This window comes from Haliotis rufescens, unplaced genomic scaffold (genome assembly GCF_023055435.1).
Source record: "Haliotis rufescens isolate VD_foot unplaced genomic scaffold, xgHalRufe1.0.p SCAF_7, whole genome shotgun sequence".
NCBI lineage: Eukaryota > Metazoa > Mollusca > Gastropoda > Lepetellida > Haliotidae > Haliotis > Haliotis rufescens.
Genome location: NW_025964361.1, coordinates 53,550,857 through 53,576,537, shown reverse-complemented (window position 1 = coordinate 53,576,537; position 25,681 = coordinate 53,550,857). Strand labels below are relative to the sequence as shown.

At 38.8% G+C, this 25,681-nt stretch overlaps 2 protein-coding genes across 4 annotated transcripts in view; one reads left to right on the top strand and one right to left on the bottom strand.

Annotated features, from left to right (window-relative positions):
- Positions 1 to 1,143, bottom strand: part of LOC124133682 (ankyrin repeat and LEM domain-containing protein 2-like) — an 87,284-nt gene extending 86,141 nt beyond the window's left edge. The window contains exon 1 of the mRNA XM_046498143.2: positions 624 to 1,143. Coding sequence (XP_046354099.2) covers positions 624 to 963 — 340 coding nt within the window. The 5' untranslated portion in view covers positions 964 to 1,143. The remainder of the gene's footprint in view (positions 1 to 623) is intronic.
- The window catches only part of LOC124133683 (phosphatidylinositol 3,4,5-trisphosphate 3-phosphatase TPTE2-like), an 89,474-nt gene extending 64,340 nt beyond the window's left edge, over positions 1 to 25,134 (top strand). For 2 of the 3 annotated variants that reach the window (XM_048387283.1, XM_048387284.1), the window contains 15 exons: positions 4,112 to 4,370; positions 5,657 to 5,863; positions 7,081 to 7,215; positions 7,881 to 8,047; positions 8,584 to 8,648; positions 9,207 to 9,267; positions 11,163 to 11,244; positions 11,496 to 11,646; positions 15,020 to 15,100; positions 16,817 to 16,919; positions 20,110 to 20,207; positions 20,907 to 21,002; positions 22,205 to 22,278; positions 23,058 to 23,175; positions 24,458 to 25,134. In XM_048387283.1, coding sequence (XP_048243240.1) covers positions 4,112 to 4,370; positions 5,657 to 5,863; positions 7,081 to 7,215; positions 7,881 to 8,047; positions 8,584 to 8,648; positions 9,207 to 9,267; positions 11,163 to 11,244; positions 11,496 to 11,646; positions 15,020 to 15,100; positions 16,817 to 16,919; positions 20,110 to 20,207; positions 20,907 to 21,002; positions 22,205 to 22,278; positions 23,058 to 23,175 — 1,697 coding nt within the window. In that variant the 3' untranslated portion in view covers positions 24,458 to 25,134. Of the gene's footprint in view, positions 1 to 2,712; positions 2,780 to 4,111; positions 4,371 to 5,656; positions 5,864 to 7,080; positions 7,216 to 7,880; positions 8,048 to 8,583; positions 8,649 to 9,206; positions 9,268 to 11,162; positions 11,245 to 11,495; positions 11,647 to 15,019; positions 15,101 to 16,816; positions 16,920 to 20,109; positions 20,208 to 20,906; positions 21,003 to 22,204; positions 22,279 to 23,057; positions 23,176 to 24,457 lie in introns of those variants that run through there. The other variant, XM_048387285.1, reaches the window with a different exon arrangement.
- The last annotated feature ends 547 nt before the right edge of the window (positions 25,135 to 25,681 follow it).

Sequence of the window (25,681 nt, the reverse complement as noted above, 5' to 3'; positions counted from 1 at the left end):
GTATCCAATACATGCTGAAAAAAGGGAAGGTAGATTGGAAAGTGCATTGTTTTTTGGATTTTTGCAAATCACAAAAGAAATCTGAAAATGAAGACAAGCTTAAATATAAAACTTTAAGAGGTCCCAAACACTGCCCCTCCCCCCCCCCCCCCCCCCCCCCCAAGGATGTTTTTTTATGCACTGGTTTATGCCATTATCATAATATTTATGTTGGGCAGGCAGACAGATGACATGAAGCAGGCAGCTATTATTTCTTGGCTAACATAATAACTTCTTGTAAAATATTAATTTTGATTGCCAGTATTTGCGAATGATTTGAAGTTGGTCGTATGTATCCAAGCACATGGATTGATTTTCCGTTCACACCATGTTTAGAACTTTCATTGAACACACCATTAACACACCAGAAGTTAAAAAAAAAAGTGAAAAAGATTGATTTAATGAAAATTACCACATTGCATGTTTCTCTGAGTTAAAGTCATTCTATTAAGGTAGATGGATGTGTTTACAGACTTTGATACATGGCCCATTCGTGTGCTATTGCATTTCGGCAACTCCTGACAACTGACGTAAAGTGGGCGTTGCCTATCGTGACTGACAATAGTAACAAAATTATATCTCACCCTCGGTGTTCTTGTCACCTGAGTCGAGAGACACTGCATAGAAAACTGACCGATTGCTATCGGCGTCGCCTGCTTTAGAATCCTGAGCACGTAGAACATTTTCAGTCGATTTGCTTTCCACTGGCGTTTTCGTATCCGTGTGATCACCCGCTTGTTTCGGCTCCGTCGTTTCTGGGGGTTTGTCCCCATACCTATCAGTGTATACATACTTTGCTAACTTTTTCTGAAAAAGGGATTTTGTTGTAGAAGTGATCGGACCAACCGACTGACCATACGATGTCAACTTGTCTCTCAAATCTGAAATAGAAAGTTCCTTCACTGAAGATAGCACCTCGTCCATGTCTGTTCAGCCGTTAGTTAGGCGTGTCTTCGTTTGCCACTTATTGATCACATGAGCTGTTGCTTTGAGCACTGTAAATGTGTAAGAATATCGCAGTCAGTCGATATAAGTTGGCTTGCAAACGTAAATATTTTGGTTTGAAATTCCCACATGTCGATATCGCAATGGTCGCGCGTCATTTCCTTGTGTGGAAGTAACGTTGGATGTGATTGGACATTTCCAATTTGGGTCATAGACTAGCTAGTCGACAACTAGTATCATTAATAATGCCGCATATTGATATTCGCCAAAGCATACTGCTCGTAGCATATGCGACTATATATATAAGGTCGTTTTTGCGGTTGTTGGTTGGAGGTCAAAAGAAAGTATAAAGCCTATACACAAATTTGATTGGAAATAATAATTTAAATGTTCATGTTTTTAAACAAGTACATACTTACATTTATATTATATTATATTATATTATATTATATTATATTATATTATATTATATTATATTATATTATATTATATTATATTATATTATATTATATTATATTATGTAGTCTCTGATATTCATGATTGGAAGGCAAAGGGAAAGTGTTTCGATCTTTACAGCAGAGATCATGGAGATTATAGAAGTCTACTATACTCCCTGTTAACACATACAACAGTACAAATGTAATGCTCAACCGATTAGCTGCTTCGTCGTGGTGCTAAAACTAAACAAAACGACACTAATAATACAAAAATAATAATATAAAAACATGAAGATCACGTAAAAACAAAACAAATGACTTTGGGGTCAATAAAAAGTACTTTCAGATCACGTATGATCCGGTCGGTGGAGCCTGCCTAACAGGAAGCCTGTGATGTATGTTACACCATGGTAATATGTGCCTCACAGCAGGTCTTCCTGGTCGGGGGTGACCGGCGGCGTCTTGACCCCCTGACCATCTCGCATAACTCTCTAAATATACGTTGATGGATTCTAAACCTGTAGACATGCTGTCCAACTCGGGCAATCAGAAATCGACCTCTTGGTGCTACCTGGATACAATACCTGAAGGTAACGCGTGTGTGAAACTATCATAAAATATGCTTATTTAAATGATGCGTATGTTAAGGCGTCCAGGAAAATGTGAGGAATTTTAGGCGTTAGCCAATGTTATCTGTGTTTGTATATTTTGACAGTGTGTTGATTGCTTTATCTAGAGAAGGAGAATGAAATCGGGCGAATAATTTTGATTCAGCGTCACATCACCATACAGTTGTTGCTGACAGTTTTTCACTTTTATATCCAGTTAAACCTTACTCCCCGATTTCGCTCATACTGGTTGAATAAATGGTTGTCCGGGTTAACGACCTGTTACTATGGACGCTATATATTCAATTAAGTGTGCATTCTAAATGATGCTCGGACTACCCAGGTTCGGAGGATGTTGAATATAAATCACTACCGTTACTAGAACACTGACTTGTTGTTGTCTTGTGACATTTATTTTTAAAAGAAATATTTCATATGTTGGCTAAATGTGTTTTTCCCCCACAAGATTAGGTTCGGAAATCCGTTTGATTTTTATTGTATAAAAACGTGTGTCATTTATTCAAACACATTTCTCTGTTTTCACCAGGGGTGTATTTATCAACCCCAAGCAATTATTTCTCCTTTCAACTGAGGCCGATGGCAAAAATAGAAGATGTGACTAGTGCTTAGGTTTACAGTAGCGAAATCATTGATCCAATGAAAACGTGTGTTAGAGATGACTTTTCACCTCTGACCTTTCATGGGCGGCATGTGCCCTTAAACATCAATCGTTGGGATTTCTTGGACCAGGTTTGATACGATTAATGCATGCTATTTTTGTAATCCTTTTGCTAAATAAGTTTATGTCAACATGTATGTTCAATATGACAACTGGCTACATTTCGCGAAAGTTGTCCGAGTGATGTTGCACGAAGTCAACAATCCAAATCCATGGGAAACACCCCCTTTCCACGCTTGACTGACCATGACAATTTTCTCCGCAATTATTAACAGATTAGTTAATTAGACAGCAAGTACCAGCTGCGCTTATCGGCATTAGCCCGAATAAGTCGACATTAAAGAGTATCTGTTCGTATACTGCAATCTGAATGGATGTTATCATATTTTACGTGACTCATCAATCAGCTGAGCTGTCAAATGAAGGCCTTTCTCCGACCTTGTTGCATACTTCTCTCACAAACATCATAAACAATGTTTTTATCATGCGAATTAATATTATTTTGAAAGCAAGGATACCATTTATGTAATCAATATGTAAAACTCATTAAATAAGTTTGAAACTATATCTAATGTATAAAAATATATATGGATCTATAAAGTTCTTGACAAGCAAACATTTATGCAGTCAAATTATATATGTTTTCTCTGGATAAAAAGAAATAACCTCACATTAATACAATGTTCAACATGTTACAACATTTTTAAGATACTACATTAATTTACATATTTGCAATGGCTCAAGATTGCAATAATGTCTCAGCATTTATGTTAACAGTACATGTAGGATTAAATTTGTTTTGTACAATGCAAACATTTTTTTAAAGAAAGTTTTGATGTGAAGTTTATCAGATTCTTGGCTATGTTTTTTTCGGAAAATCATTACATTGACTTTAATTCAGTTTCTCTGTTGACTAAATCAATTTTGTTTCTTTAATTTGGTGCATAATTAAAAAGTTCAATATTCTACCCCCTAAAATTATCTACACATGTAATTGTTGTTTCTTGCTTTGTTATTTGATGAAAATATTTTTTATTTTGAAGTATAATTAAATTTTTAACTTTGTTCAATTAACTTCTATATCAAACACAAAGTCCTACAAACATTCTTGTACATATTGATTGATCACAATTAATTTTAATAATCTTTTTCAAATAATTCACACAAATTAGGTTTACATCTGGTAAGTGTTGAAATTCATAAGACAATTGTTTTTGAGTATCTATCTCTCACTCATACTTAAAACTTATAGAAATAATTTTAAAACTTTTTAAAATAACAAAAATCAATATTATATTGTAGTTCTCTCTCAGAATTGAAATGTAGGTTCCAGGTTGATTTAACTATTAAAAACAATGGCACAAGCAAAATAATAAATCTAAAAAAAATCTTGTTTTATTCAGACTATTTTGACCACAAGGATCACATCATCATGACATCATCGTACGAGCGTTTCAGCAATGATGCTGAGAATTCCGACAAAGTCTCCGTCAACATGGAAAATGGTGACAGTGAGAAGAACTTGGAAGATGCCCATATACAGATCCACAAGGCCGACCAGATCAGTGGAGAGTTCAAGGTCTATGAGCAGACAGACCAACGACCAGACCAGTTTATCGAAGACCCTGCAGGAAACCCTTTTGCTCCCAAGGGACCTCTGGAGTGAGTGTCGCAGAAACATGAAGCCTCATTTACTGCTGAATCAGCATTCAGATAATTCACATTTTTTATCTATTTTTTTTTCATCCACAAAATAATTCTTTTGTTTTTACAAAGATTTTAATTTTTTAAAATTCATTTCCTGAAATATCACATTTCAATACCCCTGGCCAAGAATTTAAAAGTCTTTCTTTTGGTTCATGTTCCACCATATGCATCAGAAAAAAAGAAGAAACATAAGAGTTAAGTCTTTGAAAGAGTTGTCTAAGGGACTGTCCATTTATTCGAGAGGTTGGGGATTGGTGAGAGGTTTTTGATGCACTTATGTCCAGTAATTAATTACCCTCCCCAAATGATTGTTATATTTTGGGATGACCCTCCCTATATGTCCTTGTAAAATTTTTTAAGCATTTTATATTTTATTATATAATGTCCATATTTTCTTGAACCCCACACCCACGCCAAATATATGTATTATTTTTTATGACCCTCCCCATGAGACTGTTATATTTTGTGGTGACCCTCCCCCGATTCCCTCTAACACCCCAACTGTAAATTTGTCTTGAAAAATGCAAATGTTTTCATTTTCAAAGATAATTTAAGATTTCTAACATACCCATCAGCTGTTGTGTATTATACAATTTTAGTTTTTTTTTCATTTTTAATCTAAACAAAACTATGAAGAAGTATTGTTTGAGTGCTGACTAAATTGCCTGTACACTTCATTTTTGGATATATTATTGCTACCTTTGTTTCTTTGTTTGTTTGTTGTTTAATGTCGCACTCAGCAATATTCCAGCTATACGACGGCGGTCTGTTAACAATTGAGTTTGGCTAGACAATCCAGTGATTGACATCATGAGCATCGATCCACACAATTGGGATACGATGACATGCATCAACCAAGTCAGCGAGCCTGACCAGCTGATCCCGTTAGTCACCTCTTACGACAAGCATAGTCGCCTTTTACAGCAAGCATGGGTTGCTGAAGACCTATTCTACCCTGGATCTTCATGGGTTAATATTGCTACCTGAAGATATTTTCAGCTATTGTTTCTTTTGCTTCACAGTTAATTTGAAAACGGTTAATTATTGTAAAATGACATTAACAGAATAATTATGGTGTTTGGATTGGACAGAGAAGTAGTTAAAGTCACAATTTTAGTGTTGGACTGTTTAGATTTCATTTAATTTTATGTAGAAAAATAACATATCAATACCTAATGTTTATCTTTGTACAATCAATTCAAAGTTCTCATGCGCTAACAAAAAAGGTTTTTCAATTTCAGATCTTTACAATTCCAAGTGAAGAAAGTGGTGGAGCATATAGCATTCCGAGCCGTCACTGTGCTGCTAATTATACTCGACTTTAGCCTGGTGATTGTAGATCTGACTAGGGACACATGTGCCAGCGTCGACAGTGGTATGGAAATAGTATCTCACATAATTATCACGCTGTTCGTTGTGGAAGTGTCTGCAAGAATCTTTTATCAAGGGTAAGATATTTATAAATTATATATAAATCACCTTCCTACAGTAAACTATGTTTATTAGGAACACATTTATAACAAACTGACGGATATAACAAACTGTTTTTGGTCCCATTCATTTGCTGTATATATGCTTATAATGAACTACAGTTATAATGAACAAAAATTAGTGGTCCCTTTAAGTTCCTTATAACTATATGGGGCGGTCGGGTAGTCTAGTGGTTAAAGCGTTCGCTCGTCACGCTGAAAACCCGGGTTCGATTCCCAACATGGGTGCAATGTGTGAAGCCCAAGTCTGGTGTCCCCCGCTGTGATATTGCTGGAATATTGCTAAAAGCGGCATCAAATCAAACTAAAAAACTCCTTATAACTATACTGTATTTCAAAGTTTAGCAAATAAAAATTCAAGTCACAAAATATGTTATAATTTCTCAACACAATTTAAAGGGGTATCTCACAACTATCAAAGTTAGTTTATCAAGTATTAAATTCTCCCAATAATTTTTGTTTTCTTAGGTTGTAAAAATTTAAAGAATGACATATTTAAAATATCATCACGATGACCACATGAAACAAATTATGTTTCTATTATCTGACCTAATTAGTAACTTTGCCATAATGTGAGTATGTGATTCGGTACACATGACAGTAATCTTTAAGAGAGATGCTGTAATATTTACTGTAAGTTTAGAAACAAATGTCACAAACCGTGGTGATCGAGAATATTACTTACTGTGGCATAAAACAATGTTCACTCACTAATTATATAACTGAAATATGGAGAGTAGCAACATTATTAACCGGATGGAGTGGCATGAAGATAAGAACTCAGATGTGATACAGTTTCTGTCTCTTAGCACTAGGTTAAAGACAAGTTAAGATAGACTTTATAATTACCAGAAGGAAGCTTTTTTTGCAACAGCAATGAAATAAACAAAAACATGATTAATACAATACATAATAGATATATGTATCTCAGAGTATTTGATAACATTTTATCATGAAAAAATGATATTTGAACATTTTTTAGGGACTTGTCATTAAGTATAGGGACAGGGGGGTGGGGTGGGGTGGGGTAGGGGGGTTAGGGTGTGGGGTGTGGGGATGGGGGGTGAATGAAATAAGCGTACGTGTGTGCGTGCGATCAAAAGATGATACAGTCCTAAACCAAATCTCACTGTGTTGGCAGATCTTAATGTCTCAATCTTAATCTTGTGTTTCAGGAAGGAATTCTTTTACAATGTGTGGGACGTGCTAGATATGGTTATTGTGTTCGTGTCATTCATCATTGACATGGTCTTCATTGGGATCGAGTCCGACCAGTCCTGCACAGAATCCAACCATGTGGACTATGCAAAGTGAGTAATCGGATACTTGTCACATATGAGCTTGGAGAAAACTGAGGCCACTTGTATAATGAATGGTTTCCATGGCAACCTTCCAGTGAAATATGACAATATAAAATATGGGATCTTTTCTCATCTTATTATGTAATGGATATTTTGACATGACATGAAATTCATCTTCAATCATATTTAAATTACAATTCTGTTATTCTGTCTTCTTTGCAAAGATTTTTTCAGGTTTTAAACATGTAATTTTCATGTCTTAAATACTTTTTGTGATATGAGTAGTTTTTATATCTCGAGCTAAACTTTTTTGTTGCTTGCCATTCTTGACAGGAAATATCTCTTATCTTGATTTTAAGTAATTTTCAAAGGACATAATATCACCGACATCCAAGCATATCCAAAATCCATTCTGAAAAGTGACTGTTTAACCAATGTTGCCGTTAACACTCTGTTTATTATTGCTGTTTATTCCTCTGTTTATTATTGCTGTTCATTCCTCTGTTTATTATTGCTGTTCATTCCTCTGTTTATTATTACTGTTTATTACTCTGTTTATTATTGCTGTTTATTAGTCAATTTATTATTGCTATTTATTCCTCTGTTTGTTGTTGCTGTTTTGTATAGGTGTCTATTTTTTTCTCATGAACTAAACTAAAATTTTGGAATTTCAGACTCGTGGTGATTGGTCGAGTTTTCCGAATCATTCGAATTGCGAGGATAATCTATTTCATGGTCGTGCAACATCGACAAGTTACTAGGGCAACACGTCATGTGGTATCACAAAACAAGCGACGATACCAGAAGGATGGTTTTGACCTTGACCTTTGCTATATTACAGGTAAAAATACCATTGATGCAAGTCGCTGCAGATGAGGAAAGTGTATAAGATGGGTAATTCATTTTATATATTTGACACAACAAAAATAGTTGAAAAGGTTGAGCTCTTGTTCTCTAAGTTTACTGAACTGAGATCATCCTGAGGAGGATGTTTATAGAAGGGGTGCTCACACTATCAACCACTAGTTTGTCTGCACCAGACCTGACCCCACTCTTCAGACTGCAGTGACAGCTAACTGCCTGTTTATTGGTGCTCACACTGTCAACCACTAGTTTACAGAACTGATCCCAATCTGCAGACTGCAGAGACAGCTAACTGACTGTTTATTGGTGCTTGCACTGTCAACCACTAGTTTACAGAACTGATCTCAAAATCTGCAGACTGCAGTGACAGCTAACTGACTGTTCATTGGTGTTCACACTATCAACCACTAGTTTACAGAACTGATCCCAATCTGCAGACTGCAGTTACAGCTAACTGACTGTTTATTGGTGCTCACACTATCAACCACTGAGTTTTCTGAACTACATTTTCAGAGAGGGTAATCGCCATGTCCTTCCCCTCCAAAGGAATGATGGCGTTCTACAGAAATCCAATCAGGGTAAGTATCAAGTGTGATGGATGCAAGTCACGTACTACCGAGGGGGCAGGAATGGCCCAGTCGTCTCAGGCTCTGCAATTTGTTGTGCAGAGTTGCATCCCTTGGGCGGGCTAGAAACCTATGATTGTGGGTTTGAATCCCAGTTTGCCTTGATTATGTTTCTATGTTTGTCAGCACCATACCCATGCTCGCTGGTTTTTACCAAAGTGGTAAACGTCTAAGACCTGCATCTTTTCGGGATTTCCTACCCCTTTTAGCTCACACATCGGGATATAACTGGAATACTGTTCAAAGGGGCGTTAAAACCATCTCACTCACTCACCTACCATCACAACACCAAGTGTAGTAAAACTGGTTACTGTTTTAGAACCTCACTGAAATGACAATGCAATTTTGTGGCAATTCATTTAAACTTTTTTAGTCTGCATACAACAAGAGACACATCAAACACACAATATACATGGCCGCACTGCATTATTCTGTTCATGCTTGGTGACGACCATCACGAGAGGAAGAGAAGAGTATCTTCAGAATGAGCATTACGATTATTTGTTTCAGGAAGTTGCCAGGTTTTTCAACACAAAGCATTCAGGACATTACAGAATCTATAATTTATGCAGTGAGTATTGCCAGGCACTGTAGTGGCCTTCTGTCCTTTGTCTGTCTGCTTTGTCTGCTGGTGTTCCCATGATGGTAACCGTAACTGCAAATGTTTTGACTGTCTTTGTCTGACTGTTGTTGTGTCTGACTGTGACATTGTGTGTGTGACATTGTCTGACTGTTGTTGTGTCCGACTGTGACATTGTGTGTGTGACATTGTCTGACTGTTGTTGTGTCCGTCTGTGACATTGTGTCCGACTGTGACATTGTCTGACTGCTATTGTTTCTGACTGTAACATTGTGTGTGACTATATCTGACTGCTATTGTGTCTAACTGTGACATTGTGTGCATATGACATTGTCTGACTGCTATTGTTTATGACTGTGACATTGTGTGTGTGTGACATTGTCTGACTGCTATTGTTTCTGACTGTGACATTGTGTGCATATGACATTGTCTGACTGCTATTGTGCCTAACTGTGACATTGTGTGTGTGTGACATTGTGTGACTGCTATTGTGTCCGACTGTGACTGATTGTGTGCGTGTGACTGATTGTTTCATTGTCTGATTGCTATTGTGTCTGACTGTGACATTGTGTGTGTGTGTGACATTGTCTGACTGTGACTGATTGTGACATTGTCAGACTGTGACTGACTGTGACATTGTCTGACTGTGACATTGTCTGACTGTGACTGACTGTGATATTGTTTGACTGTGACATTGTCTGACTGCTATTGTCTGAATGTGCCATTGTGTGAGTGTGACTGATTGTGACATTTTCTGATTGTGACAGATTGTGACATTGTCTGACTGTGACATTGTCTGACTGTGACTGATTGTGACATTTTCTGACTGTGACAGATTGTGACATTATCCGACTGTGACATTGTCTGACTGTGAATGATTGTGACATTGTCTGACTGTGAATGACTGTGACATTGTCTGACTGTGACATTGTCTGACTGTGACTGACTGTGGCATTGTCTGACCATGACTAACTCTGTCATTGTCTGACTGTGACAGACTGTGACATTGACTGACTGACATTGTCTGACTGCTATTGTGTCTGACTGTGACATTGTCTGACAGTGGCATTGTCTGATTGTGACATTGTCTGACTGTGACATTGTCTGACTGCTATTGTGTCTGTGACATTGTCTGACAGTGGCATTGTCTGACTGTGACATTGTCTCACTGCTATTGTGTCTGACTGACATTGTGTAAGTGTGACATTGTCTGATTGTGACATTGTCTCACTGCTAAATTGTGCTTGACTGCTATTGTGTCTGACTGTGACATTTAGTGACTGTGACATTTTGTGACTGTGTCTGACTGTAACCTTGTCTAACTGTAACCATATCTGACTATAACCTTGTTTGACTAACTGAGTCTGACTGACTGACAAAGCCTTGTTCTCAAGTACAAATAGCGATTACATTCTACCTTATAAGTGGGGCCACTGGTGGCCCAGTTGCCTAAGGTGCCGTGATTTCCTGTGCAGAGTTGCGTCCCTTGGGCATGCCAGAAACCTATGATTGTGGGTTCAAATCCTGGTTCAACATAATTATGTTTTAATAGGCTTGTCAGCACCATACCCATACTCGTGGGTTTCACCAAAGTGGTAAACGTCTGACACCTGCATCACTTGGGCCTTTCCTCCCACATCAGGCTGACACGCCGCGATATAACTGGAATACTGTTTAAAGCGACGTTAAACCCAACTCACTCATTACATTATAAGTACAAACTGAAATTTCAAAGAGATACCAGAGTTATTTAAATGTAGAAATGTGCTTCCCATCCCACCAGTTGTTCATCAGCCATTACCTTAGTTGTTCAACAGGGAATAATATGTTGTGTATTATGCAAACTGCCATCACCATGTTTGTAATCCTGTCTTTGATTTCTTCAGGTGAGCGAGACTATGATGAGACGTTATTTTATAACAATGTGCGGCGTGTTTTCATCGACGATCACAATGTGCCAAAACTTTCGTAAGAATAATGAATAATTATCTTAAACAATAAATACATAAATTATGCTCCTTGATTGAACATGAAGGTACACAGTGTAAGGGAGATAACTCCCTTGTCATCAATCATCTTTGTGATCTCTTATACAAAGCCAAACATTATGATGATGACATTTATATGTTTTAATTTCTTTTTGAATAATCAACCATTGATAAATGACCAAATATTCAGTTTATAGAACAGACTGAGAAATTATTTTAGTTGCTTTTCAGTGATATGTTGAAATTTGCTGATGACGTTCGTGAATGGATGGCATCTGATAGTCGCAACGTCATCGCAATTCATTGCAAGGGGGGCAAGGGTCGGACTGGGACGATGATTTGTACATGGCTGATTGACTGTGGCTTGTTTGAAGAGGCAGAGGTAAGACAGCAAATATGTAAAATGACGTTGGATAACAGATGACTTTGTGCTTGTATAAGACCATATATAAGATAGCTACGCGATATATCACAAAGAACAATGAAGAACAAAGCATGGTTTATTTCATGATAAAACATTGTGAGAATATGCGGGAAATACCAAACTTCACCTGTTAATAAAATGGACTTGTCTGACATGCCAAGGTCGGATTCTATTCATGGAGTCATAATTATGAAAATTTTGGTAAATATTTATTTTGTAGTTTGTACATTTTCATCATCTTTACCAGGCGGTACATAATGTTGATATCTCATATAAGAAACAAAAGACCCGTGGTTGTTGTTTATCGCCCCTCATGGTTTATTCTCCCTGCAGTGTTATATTGTACGATAAACAACTCCCACTCATCGTTTATCTCTTGAATAGAAGTCATAGTCATAGAGACTGATACGAACGTCATAGTTATGTGAATATAGACTGAATATGGGTTATGCATTAATGATATCGGTAAGACAAGACTGATTCTGTCTGTGGGTGGTGGTGGGTGGCCTTGTGGTTAAAGTGTTCACCTGTCCCCAGGTTTGACTCCCAACTTGGTCCAGTCCAGTCCTCGGTCCCCTGTTGTATTATAAGGGAGGTGAGTTATGGATGTCAACTTCTTTATTATGAGGAACACAACATTTCAAAGCATATACTTACTCCTTCATCATCCACATGTGTTCCTCATAATAAAGAATTTGACATCCATAAATTCTCTCCCTTACGTGTATCACTTCTAAATACCTTTTAAAGTATTGTTGTTAGAATATGGCAAAAAATAGTCAAAACCATTGAAAAACAAACTCACTCACTTCCTGTGGTGTCTGGCGCCATTGGCTTCATCAGAATCCGAATGTAAATCCCCATCTGAAATAAATGGGGAATTTTAAGTCATGTTTGTCCTGATAAAATTAAACTATTTTACTTTTCTGTTGCTATATAATGACATCCTTTGACTGATGGCCGCATCACCACCGTTATAGCAAGTACTGATTATGACCATGTATAGCAGTAGGTGTGCTAGAGTTGTCTCCCTTGATTCTCCACCATGCTGTGGGATGAAGATGATGGGTTGTCAGGGTAGATGATGGGTTGTCAGGGTAGATGATGGGTTGTCAGGGTAGATGATGGGTTGTCAGGATAGATGATGGGTTGACAGGGTAGATGATGGGTTGTCAGGGTAGATGATGGGTTGTCAGGGTAGATGATGGGTTGTCAGGGTAGATGATGGGTTGTCAGGGTAGATGATGGGTTGACAGGGTAGGTGATGGGTAGATGATGGGTTGTCAGGGTAGATGATGGGTTGTCAGGGTAGATGATGGGTTGTCAGGGTAGATGATGGGTTGACAGGGTAGGTGATGGGTTGACAGGGTAGGTGATGGGTAGATGATGGGTTGTCAGGGTAGATGATGCGTTGTCAGGGTAGATGATGGGTTGTCAGGGTAGATGATGGGTTGTCAGGGTAGATGATGGGTTGACAGGGTAGGTGATGGGTTGACAGGGTAGGTGATGGGTAGATGATGGGTTGTCAGGGTAGATGATGCGTTGTCAGGGTAGATGATGCGTTGTCAGGGTAGATGATGGGTTGTCAGGGTAGATGATGGGTTGACAGGGTAGGTGATGGGTAGATGATGGGTTGTCAGGGTAGATGATGGGTTGTCAGGGTAGATGATGGGTTCTCAGGGTAAATGATGGGTTGTCAGGGTAGATGATGGGTTGTCAGGTTAAATGATGGGTTTTCAGGGTAGATGATAGATTGTCAGGTTAAATGATGGGTTGTCAGGGTAGATGATGGGTTGTCAGGGTAGATGGTGTGTTGTCAGGGTAGATGATGTGTTGTCAGGGTAGATGGTGTGTTGTCAGGGTAGTTGATGTGTTGTCAGGGTAGTTGATGGGTTGTCAGGGTAGATGATGTGTTGTCAGGGTAGATGGTGTGTTGTCAGGGTAGTTGATGTGTTGTCAGGGTAGATGATAGATTGTCAGGGTAGATGATGGGTTGTCAGGGTAGATGATGGGTTGTCAGGGTAGATGATAGATTTTCAGGGTAGATGATGTATTGTCAGGGTAGATGGTGTGTTGTCAGGGTAGATGACAGATTGTCAGGGTGGATGGTGCGTTGTCAGGGTAGTTGATGTGTTGTCAGGGTAGATGATGCATTGTCAGGGTAGATGATGGGTTGTCAGGGTAGATGATGGGTTGTCAGGGTAGATGATGTGTTGTCAGGGTAGATGGTGTGTTGTCAGGGTAGTTGATGTGTTGTCAGGGTAGATGATGGGTTGTCAGGGTAGATGATGGGTTGTCAGGGTAGATGATTGGTTGTCAGGGTAGATGATGGGTTGTCAGGGTAGATGATGGGTTGTCAGGGTAGATGACAGAATGTCAGGGTAGATGATGGGTTGTCAGGGTAGATGATGGGTTGTCAGGGTAGATGATGGGTTGTCAGGGTAGATGATGGGTTGTCAGGGTAGATGATGGGTTGTCAGGGTAGATGATGGGTTGTAAGGGTAGATGATGGGTTGTCAGGGTAGATGATGGGTTGTCAGGGTAGATGATAGATTGTCAGGGTAAATGATGGGTTTTCAGGAAAGATGATGGGTTGTCAGGGTAGATGATAGATTGTCAGGGTAGATGATGGGTTGTCAGGGTAGATGATGGGTTGTCAGGGTAGATGGTGTGTTGTCAGGGTAGATGATGTGTTGTCAGGGTAGATGGTGTATTGTCAGGGTAGATGATGTGTTGTCAGGGTAGATGGTGTGTTGTCAGGGTAGATGATGGGTTGTCAGGGTAGATGGTGTGTTGTCAGGGTAGATGATGTGTTGTCAGGGTAGATGGTGTGTTGTCAGGGTAGTTGATGTGTTGTCAGGGTAGTTGATGGGTTGTCAGGGTAGATGATGTGTTGTCAGGGTAGATGGTGTGTTGTCAGGGTAGTTGATGTGTTGTCAGGGTAGATGATAGATTGTCAGGTTAAATGATGGGTTGTCAGGGTAGATGATGTGTTGTCAGGGTAGATGATGGGTTGTCAGGGTAGATGATGGGTTGTCAGGGTAGATGATGTGTTGTCAGGGTAGATGATGGGTTGTCAGGGTAGATGATGGGTTGTCAGGTTTAATGATGTGTTGTCAGGGTAGATGATGGGTTGTCAGGGTAGATGATGGGTTGTCAGGGTAGATGATTGGTTGTCAGGTTTAATGATGTGTTGTCAGGGTAGATGATGGGTTGTCAGGGTAGATGATGTGTTGTCAGGGTAGATGATGGGTTGTCAGGGTAGTTGATGGGTTGTCAGGGTACATGATGGGTAAGTCCAGCCACTAGTTTCTGTCTTGTTGTGCTGCAGGAGAGTCTCAACTACTTCGGTGATCGCCGGACGGACCTGAGTGTGGGGAAGGCCTTCCAGGGCGTGGAGACCCCGAGTCAGGTGACATAAACTTATTGATTATTGCAGACTTAATTTGGAAAAGGAAATAGAGCTGAACGATTAAATGTTTGTCCACAAATTTGTCTGATACTTTTCCTAGAATTGTGAATTTTGTACTGGCTTAAGATAACAGGAGAAACACTGAAGTTGTTTATGATAATCTGATTTAATACACTGAAGTTGTTCATGATAATCTGATTTACACTGTAGTTGTTCATGATAATCTGATTTACACTGAAGTTGTTCCTGATAATCTGATTTACACTGAAGTTGTTCATGATGACCTTATACACACTGAAGTTGTTCATGATAACATGCAACACACTGAAGTTGTTCATGATAATCTGATTTACACTAAAGTTGTTCATGATAACATGCAACACACTGAAGTTGTTCATGATAATCTGATTTACACTAAAGTTGTTCATGATAACATGCGACACACTGAAGTTGTTCATCATAATCTGATTTACACTAAAGTTGTTCATGATAACATGCGACACACTGAAGTTGTTCATGATAATCTGATTTACACTAAAGTTGTTCATGATAACATGAGACACACTGAAGTTGTTCATGATAATCTGATTTACACTAAAGCTGTTCATGATAACATGCGACACACTTAAGTTGTTCATGATGACCTTATACACACTGAAGTGGTTAGATAACATGAGACATACTGAAGTTCATGATAACCTGATTTACACTGAAGTTGTTCATGATAATCTGATTTACACTGAAGTTGTTCCTGATAATCTGATTTACACTGAAGTTGTTCCTGATAATCTGATTTACACTAAAGTTGTTCATGATAACATGCGACACACTGAAGTTGTTCATCATAATCTGATTTACACTAAAGTTGTTCATGATAACATGCGACACACTGAAGTTTTTCATGATAATCTGATTTACACTAAAGTTGTTCATGATAACATGAGATACACTGAAGTTGTTCATGATAATCTGATTTACACTAAAGCTGTTCATGATAACATGAGACACACTGAAGTTGTTCATGATGACCTTATACACACTGAAGTGGTTAGATAACATGAGACACACTGAAGTTGTTCATGATGACCTTATACACACTGAAGTTCATGATAACATGAGGCACACTGAAGTTGTTCATGATAACCTGATTTACACTGAAGTTGTTCCTGATAATCTGATTTACACTGAAGTTGTTCATGATAACATGAGACACACTGAAGTTGTTCATGATAACATGAGACATGCTGAAGTTCATGATAACATGCGACACACTGAAGTTATTCATGATAATCTGATTTACACTAAAGTTGTTCATGATAACATGAGACACACTGAAGTTGTTCATGATAATCTGATTTACACTAAAGCTGTTCATGATAACATGCGACACACTGAAGTTGTTCATGATGACCTTATACACACTGAAGTGGTTAGATAACATGAGACATACTGAAGTTCATGATAACATGAGACACACTGTAGTTGTTCATGATAATCTGATTTACACTGAAGTTGTTCATGATAATCTGATTTACACTAAAGCTGTTCATGATAACATGCGACACACTGAAGTTGTTCATGATGACCTTATACACACTGAAGTGGTTAGATAACATGAGACATACTGAAGTTCATGATAACATGAGACACACTGAAGTTGTTCATGATAACCTGACACACACTGAAGTTCATCATTGAAACTATTTCTACCTCCAGAGTCGCTATGTTGGGTACTATGAGAAGATAAAGAATGACAACCGACAACTACCTCCAAAGAAATATATGAAAATCACATCCCTCAAAATAGAAGCAATCCGAGGTAAAGTCTTGTCAGTGATTTCTGACTTGTCCAGATCTGGTAGTCACTGGTGTTATCCTGCATCAGGTGTTATCACTCCAATTAATGTAACCCATTTAAAGTCAGAATCAATACATATCAAGTGTTATACATGCCATCATATATGTTATCTTATATCAGGTGTCATGTATACTGCATCAAATGCTATCCATTGTTATGATCCTATGTCAGACTTCCTATAACAGTGTTATCCATTCCTCCAGGTGGTATCCATACTGCATTATTCTTCAAGTGTGATTGATTGTTATCACAAATTACCAGATATTATCCATTATCACCTATATGAGCAGGTGTTATCCATTGTTATCTTAGTATATCAGTTGTGATCTACTGTTATCCTCCTATTTAAGTTGTGATCCATTATTATACTATATCAGTTGTTATCTACTGTTATCCTCCTATTTAAGTTGTGATCCATTATCATACTATATCAGTTGTTATCTACTGTTATCCTCCTATTTAAGTTGTGATCCATTATCATACTATATCAGTTGTTATCTACTGTTATCCTCCTATTTAAGTTGTGATCCATTATCATACTATATCAGTTGTTATCTACTGTTATCCTGCTACATCAGGTGTCAACCTTTTGTATCCTCCTATATCAGTTGTTATCTGGTGTTATCCTATATCATTGTTATCCTCCTATATCTGGAGTTATCAAGTATTATCCTCCTATATCTGGAGTTATCAAGTATTATCCTCCTATATCTGGAGTTATCAAGTAGTATCCTCCTATATCTAGAGTTATCAAGTATTATCCTCCTATATCAGGTGTTATCCTTCTATATCAGGTGTTATTGAGTATTCTCCTCCTTGTATCAGTTGTTATCTTGTGTTATCCCCCTCCATCAGGTGTTATCCTTCTATATCAGGTGTTATCTTGTGTTATCCCCCTCCATCAGGTGTTATCCTTCTATATCAGGTGTTATCTTGTGTTATCCCCCTCCACCAGGTGTTATCCTTCTATATCAGGTGTTATCTTGTGTTATCCCCCTCCATCAGGTGTTATCCTTCTATATCAGGTGTTATCTTGTGTTATCCCCTCCATCAGGTGTTATCCTTCTATATCAGGTGTTATTGAGTATTCTCCTCCTTGTATCAGGTGTTATCTTGTGTTATCCCCCTCCATCAGGTGTTATCCTTCTATATCAGGTGTTATTGAGTATTCTCCTCCTTGTATCGGGTGTTATCTTGTGTTATCCCCCTCCATCAGGTGTTATCCTTCTATATCAGGTGTTATCTTGTGTTATCCCCCTCCACCAGGTGTTATCCTTCTATATCAGGTGTTATCTTGTGTTATCCCCCTCCATCAGGTGTTATCCTTCTATATCAGGTGTTATCTTGTGTTATCCCCTCCATCAGGTGTTATCCTTCTATATCAGGTGTTATTGAGTATTCTCCTCCTTGTATCAGGTGTTATCTTGTGTTATCCCCCTCCATCAGGTGTTATCCTTCTATATCAGGTGTTATTGAGTATTCTCCTCCTTGTATCGGGTGTTATCTTGTGTTATCCCCCTCCATCAGGTGTTATCCTTCTATATCAGGTGTTATCTTGTGTTATCCCCTCCATCAGGTGTTATCCTTCTATATCAGGTGTTATTGAGTATTATCCTTCTTGTATCAGGTGTTTTCTTGTGTTATCCCCCTCCATCAGGTGTTATCCTTCTATATCAGGTGTTATTGAGTATTCTCCTCCTTGTATCGGGTGTTATCTTGTGTTATCCCCCTCCATCAGGTGTTATCGTCCTATATCTGGTGTTGTATTGAGTATTATCCTTCTTGTATCAGGTGTTTTCTTGTGTTATCCCCCTCCATCAGGTGTTATCCTTCTATATCAGGTGTTATTGAGTATTCTCCTCCTTGTATCAGGTGTTATCTTGTGTTATCCCCCTCCATCAGGTGTTATCGTCCTATATCTGGTGTTGTATTGAGTATTATCCTTCTTGTATCAGGTGTTTTCTTGTGTTATCCCCCTCCATCAGGTGTTATCCTTCTATATCAGGTGTTATTGAGTATTCTCCTCCTTGTATCAGGTGTTATCTTGTGTTATCCCCCTCCATCAGGTGTTATCCTTCTATATCAGGTGTTATTGAGTATTCTCCTCCTTGTATCAGGTGTTATCTTGTGTTATCCCCCTCCATCAGGTGTTATCGTCCTATATCTGGTGTTGTATTGAGTATTATCCTTCTTGTATCAGGTGTTTTCTTGTGTTATCCCCCTCCATCAGGTGTTATCCTTCTATATCAGGTGTTATTGAGTATTCTCCTCCTTGTATCAGGTGTTATCTTGTGTTATCCCCCTCCATCAGGTGTTATCCTTCTATATCAGGTGTTATTGAGTATTCTCCTCCTTGTATCAGTTGTTATCTTGTGTTATCCCCCTCCATCAGGTGTTATCCTTCTATATCAGGTGTTATCTTGTGTTATCTCCCTCCATCAGGTGTTATCCTTCTATATCAGGTGTTATTGAGTATTCTCCTCCTTGTATCGGGTGTTATCTTGTGTTATCCCCCTCCATCAGGTGTTATCCTTCTATATCAGGTGTTGTATTGAGTATTATCCTTCTTGTATCAGGTGTTTTCTTGTGTTATCCCCCTCCATCAGGTGTTATCCTTCTATATCAGGTGTTATTGAGTATTCTCCTCCTTGTATCAGGTGTTATCTTGTGTTATCCCCCTCCATCAGGTGTTATCCTTCTATATCAGGTGTTATTGAGTATTCTCCTCCTTGTATCAGTTGTTATCTTGTGTTATCCCCCTCCATCAGGTGTTATCCTTCTATATCAGGTGTTATCTTGTGTTATCTCCCTCCATCAGGTGTTATCCTTCTATATCAGGTGTTATTGAGTATTCTCCTCCTTGTATCGGGTGTTATCTTGTGTTATCCCCCTCCATCAGGTGTTATCCTTCTATATCAGGTGTTATCTTGTGTTATCCCCCTCCATCAGGTGTTATCCTTCTATATCAGGTGTTATTGAGTATTCTCCTCCTTGTATCGGGTGTTATCTTGTGTTATCCCCCTCCATCAGGTGTTATCGTCCTATATCTGGTGTTGTATTGAGTATTATCCTTCTTGTATCAGGTGTTTTCTTGTGTTATCCCCCTCCACCAGGTGTTATCATCCTATATCAGGTGTCTGTTATTGACCAGGTGTGGGTGATGGAGATGGCAGTGACCTGTCCATGGACATCCGGGCTGATGGGCTGCTCATCTTTGAGTGTTTTGTCGCTACAGGTGTCAACTGTCAGGTAACTCTCAGCTTTCACCTCATCAGTTTCCTCTATTCATCTGAACGTCAGATAACTTAACCAGACCATTGTCCCTCCATGTCAATATTAATATTGCCTAAAACACAGAACACTGTGATTTGTTATCCTAAAACCAGCAACATGGTGATACAGTGAAACCCAATAAGAATGGGAACGGTATGATTTGTTATAGGACTAGGACGAGTCCAAATTTACTACCCGGGTACCCACACCCCTATTACCCAACCCTACCTGGGTACACGTGTAGGTCTCAAGAGATGGGTACAAAATGTCCGAGTGGGAATAGTTTGACCATAGCCCTGGCAAAATGTATTTAGATACTCGTATACAAGGATATGGTCATGCATACACTGAAGTTGATTAAAGCTTTATCTTTATTCAAACTTATGAAAGTCAGAAGGAATGGGAGCATAGTCAGAAAGAAATGTGAACATTAGTGACTTGTAGTGTAACCATAGAGTTCTAGATAATATTTGTCATTAAACAATATGTCACGTGATAAACCATGGGTCTGGGTAGTTCTGTCTCCTGTCTCCGTACCCACCCGACCAGAGTACCCGAGTTACCGGTCCCAGCCCTAATTTGTTAAGTGGGCCATTCGTTAAACCAGACTGGAATTAATGTTATCCAAATTTGCAGGGTTTTCTGTTGATGCCAGTCTTTATACACTGTTTCCAGCTGATGAAGTACACGGACAGCGACAGCATCGTCATTAACCTGAAGAACAGTCCCCGACTGGAGGGAGACATCAAGGTCATGTTCCACTCCACAAATGTAAGCCAGTTGTTCATAAGCCAGTTGTTCATAAGCCAGTTGTTCATAAGCCAGTTGTTCATAAGCCAGTTGTTCATAAGCCAGTTGTTTATAAGCCAGTTGTTCATAAGCCAGTTGTTTATAAGCCAGTTGTTCATAAGCCAGTTCTTTAAAAGCCAGTTGCTCATAAGCCGGTTGTTCATAAACTAGTTTATAAGCCAGTTCTTTAAAGGCCACTTGTTCATAAGACAGTTGTTTATAAGCCAGTTGTTCATAAGCCAGTTGTTCATAAGCCAGTTGTTCATAAGCCAGTTCTTTAAAGGCCAGTTGTTCATAAGCCAGTTGTCCATAAGCCAGTTGTCCATAAGCCAGTTGTTCATAAGCCAGTTGTTCATAAGCCAGTTGTCCATAAGCCAGTTGTTCATAAGCCAGTTGTTCATAAGCCAGTTGTTCATAAGCCAGTTGTTCATAAGCCAGTTATTCATAAGCCAGTTGTTCATAAACCAGTTGTTCATAAGCCAGTTGTTCATAAGCCAGTTGTTTATAAGCCAGTTGTTCATAAGCCAGTTGTTCATAAACCAGTTGTTCATAAGCCAGTTGTTCATAAACCAGTTGTTCATAAACCAGTTGTTCATAAACCAGTTCTTTAAAAGCCAGTTGTTCATAATCTAGTTGTTAATAATCCAGTTGTTATCAGCCAGTTCTTTGAGGACCAGTTGTTCATAAGCCAGTTGTTTATAAGCCAGTTGTTAATAAACCAGTTGTTCATAAACCAGTTCTTTAAAAGCCAGTTGTTCATAATCTAGTTCTTTAAAAGCCAGTTGTTCATAAACCAGTTGTTCATAAGAAAAATTGTTTATAAGCCAGTACTTTATAAACCAGTTCCTCGTAAACCAGTTGTTCATGAGCCAGTTGTTCTTAATCCGGTTCTTCATAAGCCAGTTTTATTGTTGTTGTTCAATGCTGCACTTCAGCGACATGACAGCAGCCTGTCAAAACAGGTCCACACACCAATGATTCATATTGTGAGCAACAATGACGGCCTCTTGCCTTGTACACCGATCACAAGTGTGGGCTGTTCTAGTCAGTGATTGATCATGGCTTTAGAGAAAGGTGTATATCTCTCATTGAAGCCTATTGAGATGCTGCTGCACCTGTAATAAACTATTAAAGGTTCTGGGTGAAAGTAATAAGTCTTGAAATTGTGAATTGTAACTTTTCAGGTGCGTCTTCCCAAGGGCTATGACAAGTGCCCGTTCTACTTCTGGTTCAACACTGCCTTTATTGAAGATCATAAGTGAGTCATACAGGGGATTTACACTCCAAGCTGTCACTAAATCATACCTTTAGAGACATTAGTAAAATAAAATAGACCCGTGAAGACTCCGGTAGAATAGGTCTTTAGCAACCCATGCTTTCCGTAAATGGCGACTATGCTTGTCGTAAGAGGTGACTCACAGGATTGGGTGGTCAGACTTGCTGACTTGGTTGATGCATGTCATCGTATCCCAATTGCGTGGATCGATGCTCGTGATGTCAATCACAGGATTGTCTGGTAAAGACCGCCGTCAAATAGCTGGAATATTGCTGAGTGCGGTGTTAAATTACAAACAAACAATAAAAAATAGTCATAAAAATGAGCGTCAGCCCGGAGAGCGGAAGGTCCGGGGTTCGATCCCAAGCCGCGTCATACCAAAAGACGTTAAAAGATGGTACTTCTTGTTATCCTGTCTGGCGCTCGGCTTAGGGGCTAAAACAAGGACTCGGAGTCAGTATACTGTGTCTGAGTGGGGTATTCATGTTAAACTGTGGCATGGTATCTCAGTGGGCTAGCACTATAAATCGGCATCAGTCCGGACTAGTACAAGCAGCCACACACACACACGTGCATGCACGTTGCTATATAAGTATAATAATCTTAAAGTATGTTAAACCCCATTTCACCTCACCTTGAAAGCATCCATGTTTAATGTCGTTTACTTGGCCTTTTGTTTGAATATCTTCTTATAGTCTGTATTGCCATCATTACATTACAGTAGACAGTGCATTCTTATGAATTCAATGGTTTCTTTCCAGATTACGAATGGGCCGAAGTGAACTTGATAATCCTCACAAAAAGAAAGTCTTTCATGTATTCAGGGAGAACTTTGCCATTGAAGTAAACTTTGAAGATGTTAATCCTGATTTCCAATGAGTAAGTTGACTATTACCCACTCCTATTTGAATAGCGTGATATGCAGTGGGGTATAAGTGAGTGGATGATAATTGTGTTTATTATGATATATTCTAAAGCGAATAGGGGCGGTCGGGTAGCCTAGTGGTTAAAGCGTTGGCTCGTCATGCCGAAGACCCGGGTTCGATTCCCGACATGGGTACAATGTGTGAAGCCCATTTCTGGTGTCCCCCGCCGTGATATTGTTGGAATATTGCTAAAAGCGGCGTAAAACCATACTCACTCACTCTAAAGTGAATATCATACAAGATACAATATACAAGAAATTTGATTAAATGTCAGTCAAGACAGGTAACAACATTCTACCATGAATAAATATTTGATTCTGATTGGTCAATCAGAGGTATCAAATCACAATAAACCCGCTCTGATTGAAACAGCCGATTTGATGACTGAATCCCTGCAGAAACTAATATTTTTAGAATAGTACTTCTTTTACAGTCATTGTTGGTAGGCATTTTAAAATAACATGATAATGACATCATAATAGTGACGTGCGGTATGGAATGAAATCTTTGCAAGACTTACATACATTTCTTTCTTTCATTTAACCCACCTCATGCTATCTTATGAAGTTGCCATGCTACATGCTTTCAGTGCCTGTCACAGGTTAGAGTGAAATATTACTGGGTTAAAAAACGTCTTGAGCATATAGAGGGCCATATTTTGTGTCAATGCTGCTGTCAGTGATTCTGTAAATTCTGATTGACAACCCACATAAAACACTGAACTCAACCCATGCCACTTCACTCAGTATTTTTGCCAGCACCAAAGAGTTTGTGTTTTACCTGTATTTAGTCATGGTAGAATGGAGATAAACATACTGTGTTTTCAATGTAGAGCTAGGTTACCTGTAGATTTAACCACGCTAAATTTAACATTTGAAACCGCATCCTGCGTGATCGTTTCCAAATTCAATTTAGTGCGGGTTATATCTGTAGGTAACCTAGCTCTACATTGAAAACACAGTATGGTTATGTACTAAATAGCTCTTAAGAGCTATTATTCCAGTTAACAGAAAAGTATGAGATTATAATGATAAAATGTACATGGGAAGCTGAAATATATTTACAATGAAATCCATCCATCCATCCATCTATCCATCTATGCATCCATCCACCCACCCATCCATCCATCCATCCACCCATCCATCCATCCACCCAAACCCATCCACCCACCCATCCATCCATCCATCCATATTATTTTGTTCAGTTTGACAATTATTACATATGTATTTCAACAGGTTCCACCATTGATGTTTACTAATTACACTACGACTGAACATCTACACCAGATGAAGGCCCAAGAGAGATCTACACACGTTTGGAAAGCCTCATCTGTGCTCTACACCATTTTATTAGCAGACCCCAAGTAAAATCTACACCAGTTGATGTCCCTTTAAGAGAAGTTTCTGTGTTTGTTTATGTTTGTCCAAACCTTGTGACTGTTCATTCAGACTGAGACATCAAACGTGACTGCTCATTCAGACTGAGACATCAAACGTGACTGCTCATTCAGACTGAGACATCAAACGTGACTGCTCATTCAGACTGAGACATCAAACGTGACTGCTCATTCAGACTGAGACATCAAACGTGACTGCTCATTCAGACTGAGACATCAAACGTGACTGCTCATTCAGACTGAGACATCAAACGTGACTGCTCATTCAGACTGAGACATCGTATGTCTCTCTGTAGACATTCAGATACATAAGACGTGCATCCTCACGCAACAGAGAGAATTAAGTTCATGATCATCTTCTGACATAATTTAATTGGCTTGACAGAAGTGTGATTTTATTTTGATATTAATACAGAAATGTTTGTTTAGTTTAAACAAGACTGCCTCCGTGGTCTAGTGGAAGAGCGTCCGCCCGGAGAGCGGAAGGTCTGGTGTTTGATCCCCGGCCGTGTCATACCAAAAGACGTTTAAAGATGGTACTTGTTGTTACCCTGTCTGGCGCTCGGCATTAAGGGTCTTAAACAAGGACGGGTCGGCTCGGAATTAGTATACTGTGCCTGAGTGGGGTATTCATGTTAAACAGCGGCATGGTATCTCAGTAGGCTAGCATTACATAAAAATGCATCCATGCACGTCACTGTATAAGTGCAATAATCTTGGACGTGACGTTAAACCCCATTTCACCTCACCTATTTTTTCAGTGGGATTTGGCACAAGTGCATCTTTTATTGTCGCCTTCTCCCTGAATAGTTAAACTAATATTGCATAATGGAAATGAACAATTTACAGTTGAAGAAGGACATTGTGGAAACTAGGACACAATGTTACACAGTGCTGATATAGTGCTACGTACTATGTGCTGAAAAACTGACAATAGTGTTCATCTCATACAAACACAAATATTATACACTTCATTAAATATACTTTTAACAATAATAATTAATTACAGTTTTGAAAAAATAGTAATCCATTAAAGAATATGTCAGTTGTTGCTATATATTTG